Consider the following 18,117-nt stretch of genomic DNA (forward strand, 5'->3'; position numbering starts at 1 on the left):
GCTGCTTTGACAAGTTCAAGTTTAACCTCGTGCCTTTTTATTTAAGGCGTACAAAGAAGAAGCACTCATCCCTTAACCTTCTTCGTGGAGGATCTGTAGCTATCGCAATCGAATGATTGTTTCTGGGAAACCAGGCACAATTCGCCGGTGGAAAAACGAAAAAAAGAATAGATGGTCTCGTATAAAGCAATTTCTCTCTCTTCCCTGCCCCCTCCCTCTTTCTCTCTCTCTCTTTCTCTCTCTCTCTCTCTCTCTCTCTCTCTCGGCCTCTCGTTTTTCTGCTCTCTTTTATTTGTCCGTCGGTTTCAGGCTTTGCAGGATGATATTTTACAAGCCTTAATTTGGGCCACAGCTGCCAGAAGTATCTTTTTCCATTGCCTATGCTTCAACGTGCTTGAAAATGTCATATAGAGAACGAGATTTGTGCGAATAGTTGCGTTTAGAAACGACAGACTAGACTGGAGCGCGGATAGGTGATATAAACAAATGTAACATAAACAAAAAGTTCCGTAAACAAATATTCTTCTGCAAATATAGAAAATAACTTCTAGTATGGATGATAAAAAATATAGTTTCGACGAGAATCTCTTGCAAAAATAGAAACAAGAAAATGTTTTTATCTAAAATGTCAATGAGAGAAAATACTTGAAGATAAATACATAACTGAATAAGATTAAATTTATAGTTTAATCAATTTACAGTTTTTACAGAAATTATCAAATTCTCTATTAAAAATTTTGAAAAAAACAATTCCAAGAAATTTTCCTAGATATAAAATTAATCGAAGTAATCTTGTATCAAATATTATAATGATGTATTTTATGCTTTAAACATAATTCTTAAATTCTTAAATTAATTTAATTTGAGAATATTACTCTCTTAAAATGAATCAATGACTTCAGTGCCATACTTATAACTGAATCAGCGAATATTTAATTGTTTTTCAATAATAATACACTGATTTACTTTTAGAGATTAAGATTCTTTACAAGTGAATCCGATAGTGGATCTACAGGAAATCATAATCTTTAAAAATGAATCAGCGTATTACATACTAAAAATTTATTATATATATATATATATAAATACTAAAAAACGATAAATATTCGATGATCAGTTGTAAGTAGCACTGAAGTCACTGATTCGTTTTTAGAAAGTAGAGCTTTCAGAAGGAACATATTCAATTCAAGAATTGAGTGAAATGTTTGTTGTTACTCAAACTACATCAACAATTTAATCACATTCATTGATGACTAATGACTCGTTAATAATTAATTCCCATCAGGGCATTCACAGCGATTTATATAGTCTAGCTAAAGAGAGAGAAACAGAATACGAGATTAATTTGCTCGGAGATCGCAACGGGTGCGAAAGTTCAATAGGAAGATCATTATGTTGCCCTCGCGCTCGATACTGACTGCTTCAATCCAGTTAGAAGAAATACTTTGTATATAAATCGCACTTTATTTTGAATCATCGAGCGCTTTGTTTTTAAATCGTCGGTTTTGAAAAAAACAGTTCATCAATATTTAATAGATCGCAAGATCTACTTCGAAAATCTGGATTCAATTTATTTGTTAATTAAATGCAATTCAATTTTTAAGCTTTAGTTATTTTCGGAATAATTATGTTTACAGGAACTTGTAATTCGCGACGCATATCTTTTTTGAATGAGGTTTACTCTAAATACATTATTTTATTTTATATTTGGCAAAAAGACATGAGTGTGTGTAGATACACTCCAGGTACATTCCAAGTCAAAAGTTTGGAGAAATACTTTTAAAAAATTGACATTTTTACTGTGATTCTCAATAAACACTAATTAATAGTAATATGTGTATAACATCAATATTAATTTCACATTCAATATAAATGTAATATAATATAACACGTAATGTTACATAAATTACATTGTTATGTTTGAAATTATACATTGACATTATGTTTTTTTTAGCTGGAGTTTATATACATATTTACTCAAATATTCAAATTTTAACAACTCTTGAAATTTTAGGATTACTCAAATGTATTCATCATAATGATTTTTAATAATAACTTTCAGATTCAATAACATTATTGAATGTAAGAAATTATTATTAGAAACATTGTTATGGATATTTAAATGAGCAATTCTCAAAATATCAATTTTTAAAAAGTTTTTCTAAACTTTTAGTCTGGAGTAAAATATGTATCTACACACAGAACTCGATTCCTTAATTCGATGGTATGTTCTGTCATATTAACCGGTACTACAATTATGAATCTCATGTTAAAGATCAAATAACTCCGAGGGGTCGACAAACTGAGCTACTATTACAAATAATTTCAATCTACAAAATAAATTTCAAGGGTATGAATAAATTTATAATACATGATCGCCAATTACCTGTTGGACGTTGGGAATTTCTTCAAGTTCTCGAATTTGACTAGCGATTCCTCGAAATATGTTATATATTTTCAACGTACTTTCGCGAATTTCAAGGCTACTTTATATAAGTAACACGTATTTTTTCTCTTCGCGTCGAAAGAGGCACGTGACGTCTAGGCGACTGACTTCGCGCGACAACGACACGACACGAAGACGACGACGACGTATGGTTGCCTTTGAGAACCCCTCCGCCTCTTGCCCTAAAACTCGCTTTCAGTTCATCCTCGTCTTTCGTTTCCCTACCGAGAGAGCGGTATCTTGCTTTCTCCCTTCCCCAAGAAAGGGTCCCCCACCATTTTCTCCGAAGGGGAATGAAGCCCCTTCGATGAGCAACCATGGGTAGTGATGGCACTTCAACCTATTCAGACACTGATGAACAACACTCGAAATATATTTTATTTCTAAACTCTGACCAAACTTTTAATTTGGACCGACGTAATTCATCCCGCATTCATTCCCGCACGTTATATTCGTTTTTTTTTATTATATTTTAATTCATTAAAATTTTATTAATTTATTTTATTTAATGTATGTTATTTAATTTATTTTATTCGTTCCTAATAAATAGTAAATGTACACATTTCTAACTTATTTTTACCTTTTTGAGATAAGTAAACGTATAACGCGCGATAAATACACGAAGTAATCTTTAATAATAAAATAATTAAAATAGCTGTTGATAAGATTAGATTTTTGTATGCATCATTATCTCTTCTCACGTATTTACTTGCATTTATGTTACTTTTTACACACATATTAATGAAATTTAATTTATTACATACTTTTTTCTTATATTTTTTTATAAATAATTACATATTATAATTATTTAATATCTATATCTCTCTCAGTTCGTTTTCTTGACTTTCCTTTATTATTATTGCTCATTACAAATTAAGATCTTTTTATACATATTTCTGTTCTATTCTTAATTCCTTTTATTCTCAAATTTTTAATGTCATTTTTAGTCATTAATATTAAATTTTCACGAAATTCAAAATTCATAATCATTTTATTGAATAAAAAAAATTTCGCGGAAAATTTAAGCGATATTGCACCGCAGATCGGGCGATAAAAAATTTGAATAATGTGGATTTTTATAGGGTTTCGATGTCATCACTAGCCATTGGGGGATTTCCGACACGGAAGGGCCGTATCGATTATTTCTCGCACCTCGTCACGTTACCTACGCTGAATATTGCGTGAATTTATGCGCATGACTGACGTACGCATGTTAGTTTCGAATTAATCACAGGAAACGACGCATTTTGCTTCTTAATTGACGGTTACAGAGAATGCAGATAATCTCACGGAAGAGGAGGAATAAAAATTCGATAAAAGTTCAAAAAATTAAAAAAAAAAGAAGGAAAACGAGTTTTAAATTTCCCAAATATATCACGAAAAAAGAGGGAAAAAAATTTGATAAATATTTGAAAAATTCGAAAGACGGAGGAAGATAAATTATTTTTGGATTTACATCAACGCTTCGTTGCTGAGCTTGCATGAGTCAGACTTTCGTTATCCATCATATTGAAATTTGCTTTTAACCCTCCGTCTGCAATCTGGGTCAGCTTGCTTTTGGCACAAGCAAAATTTCACTTTTAATTTCTTTCAATTTTCAATTTTTATTAAATAAGGTTTTAATATTTCAGTTGAAAAGCTATATTTAGTAATGTAAGAGAGATGTTATTAAAAATAATTCTGAATTTTTCTACATTTTTTGAATACCTAGAATAGTAAAAAAATTTTTGATTGGATAAAAAAGATTCAGATTGCAGACAGAAGGAGTGAAAATATGAATGCAGACAAAATTAATAATATTCATTATTCGCGGATTTAGCATTGCTATAATTGCTAATGTCATGCACATGAAAGTAGATATAAGATATTATAAAGTGAGATTGTTATGATTATTACGAAATAGAATGCATGTGTATGTATAATTAGTAATAACATTTATATTAATAACAATAACGTAATAGCATGTCCTGTACTTCTTGATTGTGAGTGCAATGCTTGATAATTTCTACGATAAAATTCAATGATTCGTATTCATGAAGCGTATTTAAACATTTAATGGTATTAATAAATAATTCTCTGCGTAATAAGCAGACAAAAAATACATATTTCGGTATAACTACGGACTTATTGCATATATTATTGTACGCAATAAAGTGTATTATTTCCTCGTTACACGCGTTGCTTTTATGAAAAAATTTAAATTAATTCTCTGATAGAGAATGAAATTCACTCACTGTGCGTAATGAATGTATATAGTTCTACAATTTAATATAAACAAATATAATAAAAAAATATAGTGCTCGCGAGTATAACAGAATGATCGATACATAAAATATACCGGTAAATAAAATATGCAAAATATAACGGAGAAATATTGATGGAACAAAACGCGGTAATGTCGTGAATTGAATAGGCAAGTTCTTACCTACGCAATTGGGTAACTTGGTAGCGGTCTCGTTCCACTTGCCATTCTTACATTCGAGCGTTCTTTTTCTCTCCTTGCTGTCGGGAAACACGCTGCCCGACTTGCACAAGAATGTCCGTGAAGTCAATGTACCGTTCGACACGTAACTTCCGTTCGGCGCCAAGACCTCCGGACAGCCGAGCACTGCAAAACGTATAAGTTCATTTCCACCTTGTCTTCGTAGTTAACACGTTGCTCCACTTTAAAGGGCGATATCGCGTCGCCTTTCAGAATTTGCAGCATTTTCCTAGGTTCTTTACGTAATTTCCGAACATTTAAACGACAAACGTTAGCGAGTTATTAAAAGTTTGAAACACTGAAATAGTTAAAGTAGCTAATGGCATTTCAAGAAACTTTTAAATTGGTAAAAGACTTGAAAAGTGATCTCGGTTGCGAAAATTTTAAAATTGAATTTTATGTTCATTCGGTAATATCTTTGATTTTTTGAGATGTCCGCACTCGAGGATAAGAGAAGAAGAAATTTATTAATGTTCGCACACAGAAAGAAATAAGATTATAAATTCTACCGTTTTCGAAAAAATAAATATTTTATAACAGTCCATTATCATGCAAAGAAGCTTCTTGAAAGATAAGTTTAATATTATCGAGAATACTGAAGTATTGATTATATAATAACATAGAAGAAGTACGTATAATTTACTTTTAGAAAGATTGAAAATATCGATAGGTTAGACATACTTTGTTATAAACTCCAGAACTTATCCAATAATTGCTGAAACTATTAATTAATGTTAATGCTAATTTAGCCTGGATAATCTGATTGTCTTAATTTTGCGTGGGTCTGATTGGTAAAATATACAGTAAAAAACATTTTGTATTTGTATTAAAACAAAAAGTTCTCATTAAAATTGTAATAAATTTTTAACATATTTGAGTGTTAATTTAATACAATGTGTTAAGATAATTTAATGTGATTGTGTTATTTGAACATTTTGTGTTAAATTGATATTCAACTTTTCTTAATGTTAAAATAAAACAGTCTATGAATCTATGAATAAATAAAACATTAAAATAATAAATAAATATATAAATAAATATATAAAATATATAAATATAAATATATAAAATAATAAATAAATAATTAAAATATATTAAAAAATGTAAATTTTAAGAAAAATGAATAAAATATCTTAATTTAACGTACTATAAATGTTAATTTTACTGAAAAAGTATGCTTTCACACATAATTTGCTTATAAATTGTATCGGTGTTATACTTTTGTATTAATTTTTGACATAATATTTGTGTTACTTTTTAATATACTTATTCAATCTTATATTAAAAATGTATATTAGGTATCTGAAGAAAAGATTAGAATTGAAAATAAAAGTTTTCTTATTTTATGTTCATTATTTTTTAAAAACATGAATATTTCTCATTGAAACAATTTTTGAAACAGATTCTAAATCGCCAAAATTTGTGTATTAGTTTTAAATACAATATAGAAAAGTTTCTAATTCTTTCATAATTTTTCATTTTGTTAAAAAGTATGTGTAATATTATCTTAAATTAACACAAAAATTTGGATGAGCTTTTAACACAAGTTTTTTAAATATGCACCTTCGCTGAGATTATTCCCGAGTTAACCGTTTCGTAACAATACATGTGTTCGTGACATTTCTCTCCCATGTTTTCTTTTTTTTTTACCTTGATACTGCAGCAAAAAGCCCCGAGCGTTGTAAAACCTCTTTGAAGCGACAAAGTCGAGGGTCAACACGTTCGAATACGAGACAACTCGCACACCCGCGGCGGTGCCGCAGAACTCGAAGAGAGTGCTGCCGCTATCCCGCACTCTCACGATGTCCATGCAGTTTCCATCAGCATCTGGACCTGCGATTTATTCGTGATTTCTACCTCTAGTTTGTTTGTGAACCGCGTGAAATCAGACGCACAGGGACGTTTATTTTTTCGACGTGGCGATCGACGTGGCGATCAACGTGATACCGTAATCTGATTGGTGTCATATTTACGCTTGCGATGCACTGTTTGTGTGTAGTGAACTAGTTATGTGTTAGCAAATCGTTATTTATTTCGCAGCTTCGTAAGAGCTAAAGTGGATCGTTGAAATCTACGTTTTAAATGAAGATCGTAAATTTTTCGATAAAATATACAATGTCATATCGAATGTTGCCCAAACATCGTATGCATGTTTTAAGACTTTATTCAAGTTCGTGAATCTCTCTCTATTTAAACCACAAGTTATTTTCATCGTAGTGAGAAAGAACTGAACGCGTCGGATTCGTTTTCCAAATAAAGCTAAATCTGTTTTTGGTTCCAATGTGAGCAATATAATTTTTATCAGTTTAACTGATCGCGCTCTGACGGATGGATTTCGGTGTTGAGAGATTAAAACGTGAACTTACCACGGATATTCAAGTCGTGAAATGTTAAAATTATCCTCTGATCATTAAATGTCCTGAAAGTCCACCCGCATGTTTCTCCAATGTAGTATAGAGGGTAACCCGGGGTGTTGAGGTAACCGCCATCTTCACTAATCACTTTCACCTGCTGATTGCAGTATCGTTTAACTGCAACTTCTACAATGAAACATTATTCCTTCATATATGATGTGGTGATACAACAATTCACTTATGGGCATTGCCAGGATTTTATTTAGGGAAAAGGCCAAATTAGAGTTGAAATTTTTGAGGAGGGGGAGAGAAGTCGGGAAGATAGTCGGGTTGTATGAATTATTGAATTTTTTTTGTTTTATAATTATTTTCAATTAATTATTGGTATATTAGATACAGATAAATCACAAAATCATAATTTAATTTATTAATAATAATTTACTTTACTTTTTTTTTATTAAAATTGTGAACTGATTCTTCGAACTGAAAAAAAACTTAAATTTATGACACCATCTTGGATTCTCGAAACATGTTTCTATAACTGTCACTTCTTTCTTTCTCAAAATTTCTTATGAATACTCATTAAGTATAGTTCGTTAAGACGTTTTAATTGTTTTTGTTCTCCTTTAAGGTCTAGAGAGGCTAGGACCCTCCCTGCCTTCTCCCTGGCTACGCTCATAAATCCACTTATCCATGTAGCGTAGAAGTTTGCAACAACATTTGCAATGTTATTACGACATTGCTAAAACTGTACAATGTTCTTGCAATATTTACTAGAATGATCTATGCTGTATGGATTATATAATATAGGTGCATTCGGAGAGACGCTATTAGCGCGTTATTTGTGTCATTTTATCTTTATCGTTCATTAAACATAAAACAAAAATGGTATGACACAAATAACGCTAATAGTGTTTGCTCAAATGCACTCACAGTGCAATTTTGTTTCACGAAATTGGGTTTCAGTGTTTTAGGAAGAATATCTGGAAAACAGAGATTTATGTATTTTCCGCAAAATGAAATAATCTTTCATGCGTATTTGTAAAATTAACGAAAAATCATAAATTATAGTTTAATAAACACACATACATACAGTCTTAGCCATAAGTATAAGGCATCTTTGATTTATTGCATTTTCTTGGAAAAGGTGATAATAAAAATCAAAAGCAAATTAACAAAATATTATTATAAAGATAAACATTACTTTTTAATAAAATTGTTTATAATAAGTTTTATATGTAATTTATTTTTTGTTAGATATAAAATGTTTACGTCAATTTGTGGGGATGCTTTATATTTTAGACTGTACCAAAGTTACATACATGTATGATGTATAATACATGTATCGACGTTTTAAATTTGAATAATTTTCGATGTGTCACGTGCGTTTGATAAATCGTATTAATGCTATTCTGATGTCTGCCCTTTAATTAAATTTTTTTTATTATTAATAATAAATCATACTGACAGAGACACAATTCTATCGTTGTGAAAAGAATTATTTTCGAGGGGATGGATGAATTTTGTTGCCATAAGGCTGCCATTAACATCTGCATTTGTTGCGGCCTATTTGTCGCAATGTGATACGATTGCACGAATCCCTTATAACGTGTAGAAAGCCAGGAGACGAGGGTGTCCTTGCCCCAGTTTCAAGGATAGGGGTGCCATTTCTGGATGGAGGGAGAGCTTAGATACGCCGGTGGCGGTAATAAGGGCGATGGAGGGGAATTTTGGTCCTCCGTCCTCCCTTCTATCCCTCTACCATCCCTCAATGTGCACCGTTCCCGATATTCTGCCAAGTGTGACGGCCTTCGCAAGGAATGTTTTGTCCTGCTGAATAGCGAACGGTTTCCATTCGATCTATCGAGCGCTTGTCTAATGAAATGCTTTGCATTCAATCGAGATATTGAATGTTACGAATGATTTCTGATACCGATGTTTCATTAAGGGACAATTTCATTTGATAACCTTAGTTGTGAAAATTTATTCGATATTAGGAAATTTGAATCGCTGAGAACTTTTACAAATGCAATTTTTTGAAATTCTTAACTTGATTAATATAATACTGTTTAAAATTTATATAAGTACGTTTATAAAAACGTGATTTTAATACAATTTTAAATAATTTATAGTATATTAGTGTAGTATATAGAATTATTATATATTTTATATAATAAATAAATAATAACTTTATTATTATGTTATTTTACTACAAAATATTCTATTAGTTTAATATACAATATTAATATGTATTATAATATACACTGAGAGAAAAATATTTGATATTTATGATTAAAATTTGATATTTATGTTACCATAATTATGATGATTATTGATAGAATGTTAGTAAAAATAACTATATGTATAGTTTTATCTACAAATAATTAACTGAAAATAATTGTAGTTATCATTATCATAAAAATGGTTGCAATTACTATAATTTAATTATAATTTATAGGTATTTTTGGAACAACCGAAAAGACTATAAATTATAGTTAAATTACAATAATTACAACTATTTTTATGATTATAATAACTATAATTATTTTGGGGTTGCCAACTATATATTTGTTGATATAGAACTATACATGTAGAGTTATTATTACTAACATTTATAGTACAGTAATAACCATAATTACAGTTTATCATAAATATAAAAAATTTCCCTCTCAGAGTAATCATAATATAATATCTAAATACTTGATTATTATAACTACATACATTCACTAATCAAACTTTAATCGGTATCATACATAAATGTTCTAATTATGTATCAAAATATTTGATTATAATAACCAGAAATTGATTTCTCTTTACTTTGAAATTGAGCTCTGTTTACTCCCACTAAAATTTGCTTAATTAAACATATTTTGTTAATTCAACACAATGATGGTTTTTTTCGTATATCATTAATTTTGTGACATAATATGCACTTACGTGATTTCTCGTTTCTACGACGCATAAGGTTCATTCATTTCGAGAAATGGGAATCTAAATCGACGAATGAAGAATCCCCAGGAAACGTTACGCTTCCCTCGCAAGGGAGCTTCCACAGAACGTGCGATTCTACAGAATGACGGGATTACATGACCTTTCCGCGTGACATCGCCGCGCGTTGCGCTCGAGCGCGATGCATTATACGCGATCGGACACACCGTTTCTTGTTGCCGGGAGAATTTCAGCGCATATGCCAGCAATCCCACGGTCAATAAGGATCGATGCATCGCCGACAGCTGGCGGACAACAACCAACGACGAGATAGAAATCTGAAGCCGATTTCGTCGGACACGCGCTACGTCACGTGCCGTGCATTTCTCCGCCCCCGCGTGACCTGTGCCCGGGACGTTTGCTTTATCGAGCTCGTCGATCATTGATTGCGCACGCCCGAATGTCGATCGCGAACACAGCGGAGAAATAGACCTGGCTAGCATTCCGCCGATAAATAAAACAGATTCGTAATACCGTAAATATCTCATATGAGCCGGATATAGTTGGTTTTATATGAACATCATGTTATTGTTCGGAATTCACAACAATTAACAGAGAATTAAAGTTAATTTGGAGAAGAATTACGAAAAAATTCAGAGGAGATTTGAGGCACTTGAAAGATTATTCGAAGTATTATATTTGCATGAGAATGTTGGTACACGGAAAGAATGGTTTCGCTAGTATTTAAAAATTTAACTGAATACGAAACATTTTTGAAAATTAACATTTTTGGGATTACTTATTCAAATATCCATCATACTCTTTAAAACTTTTAAAATGAATTTCATTTTAAAGAGTGAAATCTTAATCTTAAAGATTGAAAATTGAACTACTTTTTTTCAAGACCGGCTCAATTTTCTTTAGACTGAGATTTTATTCCAAAGAATTTAAAGAGTAATGTGTTTTTTAAATAATAATTTTTTAATCCAATAACTTATTAAAATATATAAAAGATTAAATCAGATACAGATCTGAAAATATAATTAATTTCAGGCAAAACGTTTAGAAATACTTTTTGAAGGTTGCCATTTTGGGATTACTTGTTCAAATATCCATAACAACGTATTCTTTAATAATTGTTATTGAAAATTTGAAGAATTATTGTTAAAAAAACATTGTTATGGACATTGGAGTTAACCTCAAAGGTGTTAATTTTTAAAAAGTTTCCGAATTTATATGATCTGGAGTCTATGTTGAGAGAGCATCATGATAACGCTGCAAAAAATATGTTTGATATTCTAACAATTAACTGAATCTGATATAATTATTCAGTTCGATGGTTGTAATTATTCAGTCCATGATTATTTTTAGATCTGTTATTTTGCTAAATTTTTCGACTTCAGCCAAATAATTAATTAATATTAATAAAGTATTTTGATAATTGACTTTTTGATAAATATAGAGTATCTTTGGGATTTTAATTTTTTTACTAAGCTCGAGCAATAATTAATCATTAATTTTAATATGATAAAATATTTGATATTATAAAATATTTGACATATTATTATTGAGAATATACTCACCAGGTATGCACGCGTATTTTAATAAAATTTCACCTGGAACCCATGAATGTGCTCCTGGATGTTCGATAGTCACGTTGTAGCGACAGTGTTTTTGACCAGAGCACCTGAATCATAAAGGTATTAAAAATCGATAAATAACAGAGTAAATTGATTCGAAAAAAGAATATTGATACGGTTAGACCAACATTAATTTAATTCTTTCACACTGAATCTTCTACTATCTTTTATGCTAAACTGCTAAAAATGCATCTGATATACTTTCCTTTATTCCCGCGTAATAAATTGCAATTTATGCAAGGTTTCGCTTTCGGATACTATCGATTGTCCGACAGCCTCCAATTAAATAAATGGCGTTGGTCATTAGGGGCTGTGAAACGCGCTGACAAAAGCAGCCCCCAGGCTTTTTCGGGGCGGGGGGGATGGAATTTAGAGGTGGAACCGGGATTGTTGCTGTGCGATCTTTGTTGCTCGTGCTTGAAAGCAGGAGTGAATAATGGACGAGGGTGGGTTTTCACCCCTTTTAAGAGGCCTCGATGCTTCACCCTGCTATGTCGACCTCCTCCTGTCGATTTTATCGGTCCCTGGGCGGAAATAAAAGGGAAATAATGTTTCACCCACGCTCGCTCTTGCGAAGAATCTCTTTGAATTTTTTATACTTGCTAGCCGCGAATTCTTAAATTGAAACTTGTGGTTATGCGCGATCGTATCTCTTCGTTAGTATCTTCGACTTATCAAAGATAAGTCATCCTGTTTAGCGACAAAATTTTATATAGAGATTATATATTGCCAAGAGGAAATTGCAATACTGTGAGAAATACTGAAGAAAATGTAGAATAAACGATGCAATTAAGAATTAACAGAGCAAAAATTAATTTTGCTCTGAAAATAATTATAAAAGAAATATGAATACATAAATTTATTATGTAAATTTATACTGTAATTTTGAAGGAAATACATTCTTTATATTAACATAATTATATTCTTCTTTCTTTAGTATATTAAATTATAATTGAATTATAATTTTGTTACTCATTACCTTACTGTTTTTAATTCGATAATAATTCGAACAATTTTTGATACATATATTCTAGCCTTTTGTGCGAGAGAGAAAAAGAGCGAGATAAAATTCTGGGATTTTTTAGTATGAATGAGATATTCCATTTTTCTGCAAAGAGCAATTTCAGTAATGCAAAATTTGCATCCCTCGCATTGCCAACCCCTATTTGCGGAATTCCCGGAGCGTGATGCTGTGTAAACGTGGGGAGAAACCATTTAACGGAGATCGTTTCTCCTTCGGTGATCATTTAACGTGCGTTTCAAGGGAAAAGAGAGAGGGTTGGCAATTATTGCTTCAGGAATGCTTTTACCCTTCACATCAAACGTCGAGATTTCTCGACCCTCGACGGGTCTCGAGTGCACAATGAGTGGCGGATAAAAATGGCGGGTTATTGGAGACGGTGGGAGTGTTTTCCGATCAAGTGACTTAACTGCATTTTGTAATAATGACTTTTCAGAGATTATATTTCTAAAATATTGCAGTTTTCTTTAACTATTTTTTTATATCTTACTTTCATATTCATTTCGATTTCATCAAATTTTGTCTCCTATGGAGATATTTAATTTGACATTTAATGTGCTGTTTTTATTTTAATATTATATTATTTATTGTTAGATATTTATTTTAGTCATTTCAATAGTATTCTATTTATTATAGAAAATGTTATTTTTACAAGAAATTTTCAGGCAGCAAAGAGAGTTGTAGGAGAATTTAATCGCTTGTTCTAGTTTTGCTTTGTTGAACTCTATCACAGCTACAGCTTTACTAAGAGTCTATTACAATGTTTGTAGTCGGTAGTAAACGTTTGCAATAAGAGTCATCCTTGAGTTGCGGTTTACCTTAGACTTCGTTCGTAACTAAACACTATCTTATGCTATCGAACACTTCTGTTCTGTCAGAAGCAAAAAAGCTCGATATCGTCGACGAGGGAAATTCTAGCTGATGGATCATCAATAAAATTATTCTTAAGTTGAAATTGAAGACTCTGATGCGATGTTGATATAAATCATTTTTTTTAAAGATCCGAGAAAAAAAACTACAAATTCAAATATGATTTTTATATAAGATTAAATTAAATGATAATATTTCTATTTCCTATACGTACTTATATATAGGAAATAGAAATATTATTTTATTTAATTTTATAAGAAAATTTGATAATATTTTTTGTTTTTAATTAAATGGGTTTATATAACGAGTTTACATGAGGTTAAACTTTATAGATTTTTATACCTTTTAAGATTAATTGTCTAAAATTAAGAAAAAAATGTTAGATCAATGCACAGAACGTTTCAATTTACTGTTATATTTGGGTGAGCAAAGTGAATCTACCTTTTATTCAAGGATGATCTGATATCGACAATGTCTGCCTGGATGTCCTCATCGTCGAGAATGTAGTTTCCTTTGAGCTCTTGCATGTCCGTCCGTTTCCGCGTGCTACCTTTGTTCGTCCACATTTTGAGCTCTTCTTTCAAACTTTTCGATTCTTTCTGACAGAATTCCGTGTGATTCGCGCGATATTCCGCCTCCAGAATAAAGATGAAAGCTCTCAACGATCTGCGGACGCGATACTAAACCATGTAACTCTGCATATAACTAAATAAATCAATAAATAAATCAGAAAGAAATTTAGTTAACGAGAATTTAATTAATAATTTTTTTTTAATTATCGCTCAAAGCTTTTGCTATCAAAGCTTTTGCTATCAAGTTAAAACCTGTGCCTGAATATTTTATACGATGTTACTAAAACGTTAAATTAAAAGTTGAAGTTAAATAATTAAAATTTTAGTTTCTTAATTGGATTGGTTTTGAGAATTTTGATGTGCATTAATATTACAAATTGCATTTATTAATAAGTTCACAGTAGAAAGCAAATATATGGAAAGAACAATTTTGTGTTGGAGTATCTAAAAATTTAGCTGGATAGAGATCTGAAAATAATTTTGTTTGACTACCGAAATAATTATGTAGAGTGCAAGCATAATGACTAAAAATCTAATTTTAGTATTATGTACTGCTGAAGCAAGTATGACAAACATGATGAAGCAATGTTTTAAACAATTTTAACGTTCTAGCAAACATCTTGAGCTATAAATTCAATAAAGTTTTGCTGAAATACTTTAGCAAAACTTGCTCTTTGTGTGTATATTTGATTTTCTCTCTTGCGTTTCTTTTGGAAAGGCAATCTTTAACTTACCATTTTTCTAATAACATCAAGGTTAAATATATTATTTAGTCATCATTTAATAGAAATTTTGTATAAAAACTATTAATTAATTTCTCTCAGAAATTTGACATAATAATACAATAAAAAATAAATGCAATAATAAGTAAGCAAAGATACGATATTTTTAATGCAAATATAAATACACATAGAATTTAAATAAGATTATTTATGACTATTAATTTATAGAATTATAATATTTTGATAAATTATAATATAATTATAATTTATCACAATATTAATTTATCAATTATTTGATAAATTTTCAGGCATTAATAAATATTTTATATAAATAATACGACGCGTTCTGTAAACACTAATTCATATTTAATCTCTTTACGACAAAATGTCTTCGTAATGAATCAGAAATGTGAGTACATTTTAAGAAATTTTTATCAAAACGCGATAAAAAATGCTAACAAACCTGCATGTCAATCTCAGCAGACCGTGGGAGCATCTTTGTTCCTGGACCACTTCCATATATCCTCCGGGGAGTTTCACAGCCTTCAGGATCCTGCCAAAGGGTGCTTGGGTGGTGGCGATGATCCTGGGCGAGAAACTGTCCGTGATCATTATAAGCAGCAACATCAGGAGACTCGTCAGGGTCGTCGCTGCCGGCCAAGCCATGATGATGGTTGATCATCACAGTGACCTGGAAGTCTCCTCACGAGCCTCGTCTCTAGAAAGAGCTCCTAAAATTAGTTCTCGAGTACCACCGCGTTCTGATAAGTCACGGAATCACTCTCTTCAGAAGGTAGACGTGCACTTTCCTTTTGCCTCTTCAGATTCTCTCACGGCCACTCGAATCGCAGTTCTGCTGTCCGGAGGTCAATGACCCTTCGGCCCTTATTCAGTATTACCCTCTTAGGTCCCAAATAACCGCGAATGGGGTTTAAGGGGAAATACGAATGCCTTTTATATAGCCATGAATATTTTCGATACTTATATCTGAAATCATAAAGTTATATACTTTTTATATCACTTTTGACTTTAATATTAAATTTTCTTGCAGATAAAAGATAATTGCGCTCTTTATCAAGATAATTGAAATTCATTTGCTAAATTAAGAGCGAAAATAATTTAATCGCGATTGTATTCCTAGAATAGCCCTGTGAAAACTCGTTTAAATGCAAAATGGCTCTGATTGTTTGAAAGATAAAATATGTACCGAAAAGAAGAGAAAGTGCATTCGTCGACGTTATTAGAACTAGATTACTTTGCGAGACTTTCCGTTGAATGAGTGCGTTGAATCTTTGAGGTAGACCGAGGTCAAGAATTGAAGCTGGATGAATAGAAGACGGTAAAATCAGGAAAAATGAACCGAGAAAAATTGCGACAGTAAAATATATATAAAAAGAAATAAGGACTTTTGACTCTGTGCCACAAGCACGAAAAAAAATATTGAATATGCTTTGCAATGTAATAGCTTGCTATACTCGCGAGTTATATTTATCTCGCATAGCAGTTCTGAAAAAATAGAAGGAATTTTTAAATATTAGCTGCGCGTTATCTAGTACTTTCGTTCCATATTCCACTTTCAATCCTTGCCAGATTTATATATTCTTTTGAACTTTTTAAGTATAAACTATGATATTTTTCTAAATTCACGATTAAAAATTCTTTTAGAATTGTGTTAAAATTAATGACTAAAATTAAAGATGACGATACTAATAACAATCTTTTTGAATCAGATCTTTAATATAAAAACAAATATATAAAGATATTTTTTAAATATAAATTATTTTTATAAATATCGTGATTATGTACCAAGAATTAGAAATCCATTAAAATGATAATAATTCAAATTAAATAAGACAATAGTAATAATAAATTTTTTGAATCAGATTTATAAAAATAGATATATAAAAATATTCTTTTTATATATAAACATAATTTTTAACTGCAAATTATTAAAATTTTGTTAATATTTTAACATTAATATAATCTTAAACTGATTTAAAAATTTTCAATTTCAGAGTTTTGCTTGAATTTTAGTAACACAAATCTTGATCAAAACTCACTCTTAATTCTTGAGAACAGCCAGAGATCTAGTACGTCGTGTGTCTCGAGAGCGCTCTGTAAACGATATTCTTTTTCAATCTAACAATTCTTTCGATCGTTCTCTCTCTTATTTTTAGCCGCCGACTCCTTAACTCTTCCACCACGATGTTTGTTGTAAAAGCGGTTCTGTCGCGATCAATCGATCACGGCCAAGTTCCAGGCGCAGCCACCGGGAAGACAACAGTGGCAACACGTTTTCTGTGGCGCCTCAAGGACGAGGATTAGAATAGTACGGATAAACGATTTCGTATTTAGGCACTCGCGGATGACGAAACGCGCTCTCAATTCGCCATGAAGGAGTTGCCAAACACACCGGATGATTGGTGATCAATCGCACATTCACAAATCTATTCCACTTAAATGGATGTTCAGTTCTACACACAAAATAATATATGCAAGTAATAATTATTAGTTTCAAGTATTTCAAAAGTTTATATATTCACAAATTTATTAAAGTCATCAAATTTATTCAAAATCCTAATAAGTTTAATACTTCAATCAAGATTATTGAATTGAAGCAAATTTGATTTATTTACTATATAATACCATTTCTTTGATTAATTTTATAATATTCTTAAAAGAAAATAAAGTTTTTGTTCTGAATATATAATAATAAATTTTTCTAAAATTTGTAGTAAGTATATATTTTAAGATTATATATATTATCAAGAAAATATATATTTTTTTAATAAAGATAATTATTACTTAAAAGAAAGAAAGAAAATTAAGTAATCATTTTTTTAGAAATAGAATGTTATTTTTGTGTGTATTCTTTGTGCGTGAACATTAGATGCTGATAAATTAATTTTGTTCAGTAGATACTAAATGAGTCAATCGATTAATTCTAATTAACGTTTATTATATTCACAGCTACGTTCTGGTGGATTAATTCTGGCCAATAGGTGTCGAATCAGTTTGCTACTTAATTGACTGTGGTTAAACGCGTTACGTGCCGGTTAATCACTCGAAATTCGTGCGAATT

General features: G+C 30.9%; 1 protein-coding gene across 1 annotated transcript in view; it reads right to left on the minus strand.

The window, feature by feature from the left end:
- Positions 1–17,484, minus strand: part of LOC105149236 (uncharacterized) — a 49,362-nt gene extending 31,878 nt beyond the window's left edge. Inside the window, exons 1-7 of the mRNA XM_011061511.2 lie at positions 17,096–17,484; positions 15,499–16,022; positions 14,183–14,407; positions 11,794–11,897; positions 7,295–7,468; positions 6,579–6,761; positions 4,872–5,054 (exon numbers count right to left, since the gene is read on the minus strand). Coding sequence (XP_011059813.1) covers positions 4,872–5,054; positions 6,579–6,761; positions 7,295–7,468; positions 11,794–11,897; positions 14,183–14,407; positions 15,499–15,701 — 1,072 coding nt within the window. The 5' untranslated portion in view covers positions 15,702–16,022; positions 17,096–17,484. The remainder of the gene's footprint in view (positions 1–4,871; positions 5,055–6,578; positions 6,762–7,294; positions 7,469–11,793; positions 11,898–14,182; positions 14,408–15,498; positions 16,023–17,095) is intronic.
- Between the last annotated feature and the right edge of the window lie 633 nt (positions 17,485–18,117).

The sequence above is a fragment of the Acromyrmex echinatior genome, chromosome 17 (assembly GCF_024713525.1).
Source record: "Acromyrmex echinatior isolate Ae372 chromosome 17, ASM2471352v2, whole genome shotgun sequence".
In the NCBI taxonomy this organism is placed as follows: domain Eukaryota; kingdom Metazoa; phylum Arthropoda; class Insecta; order Hymenoptera; family Formicidae; genus Acromyrmex; species Acromyrmex echinatior.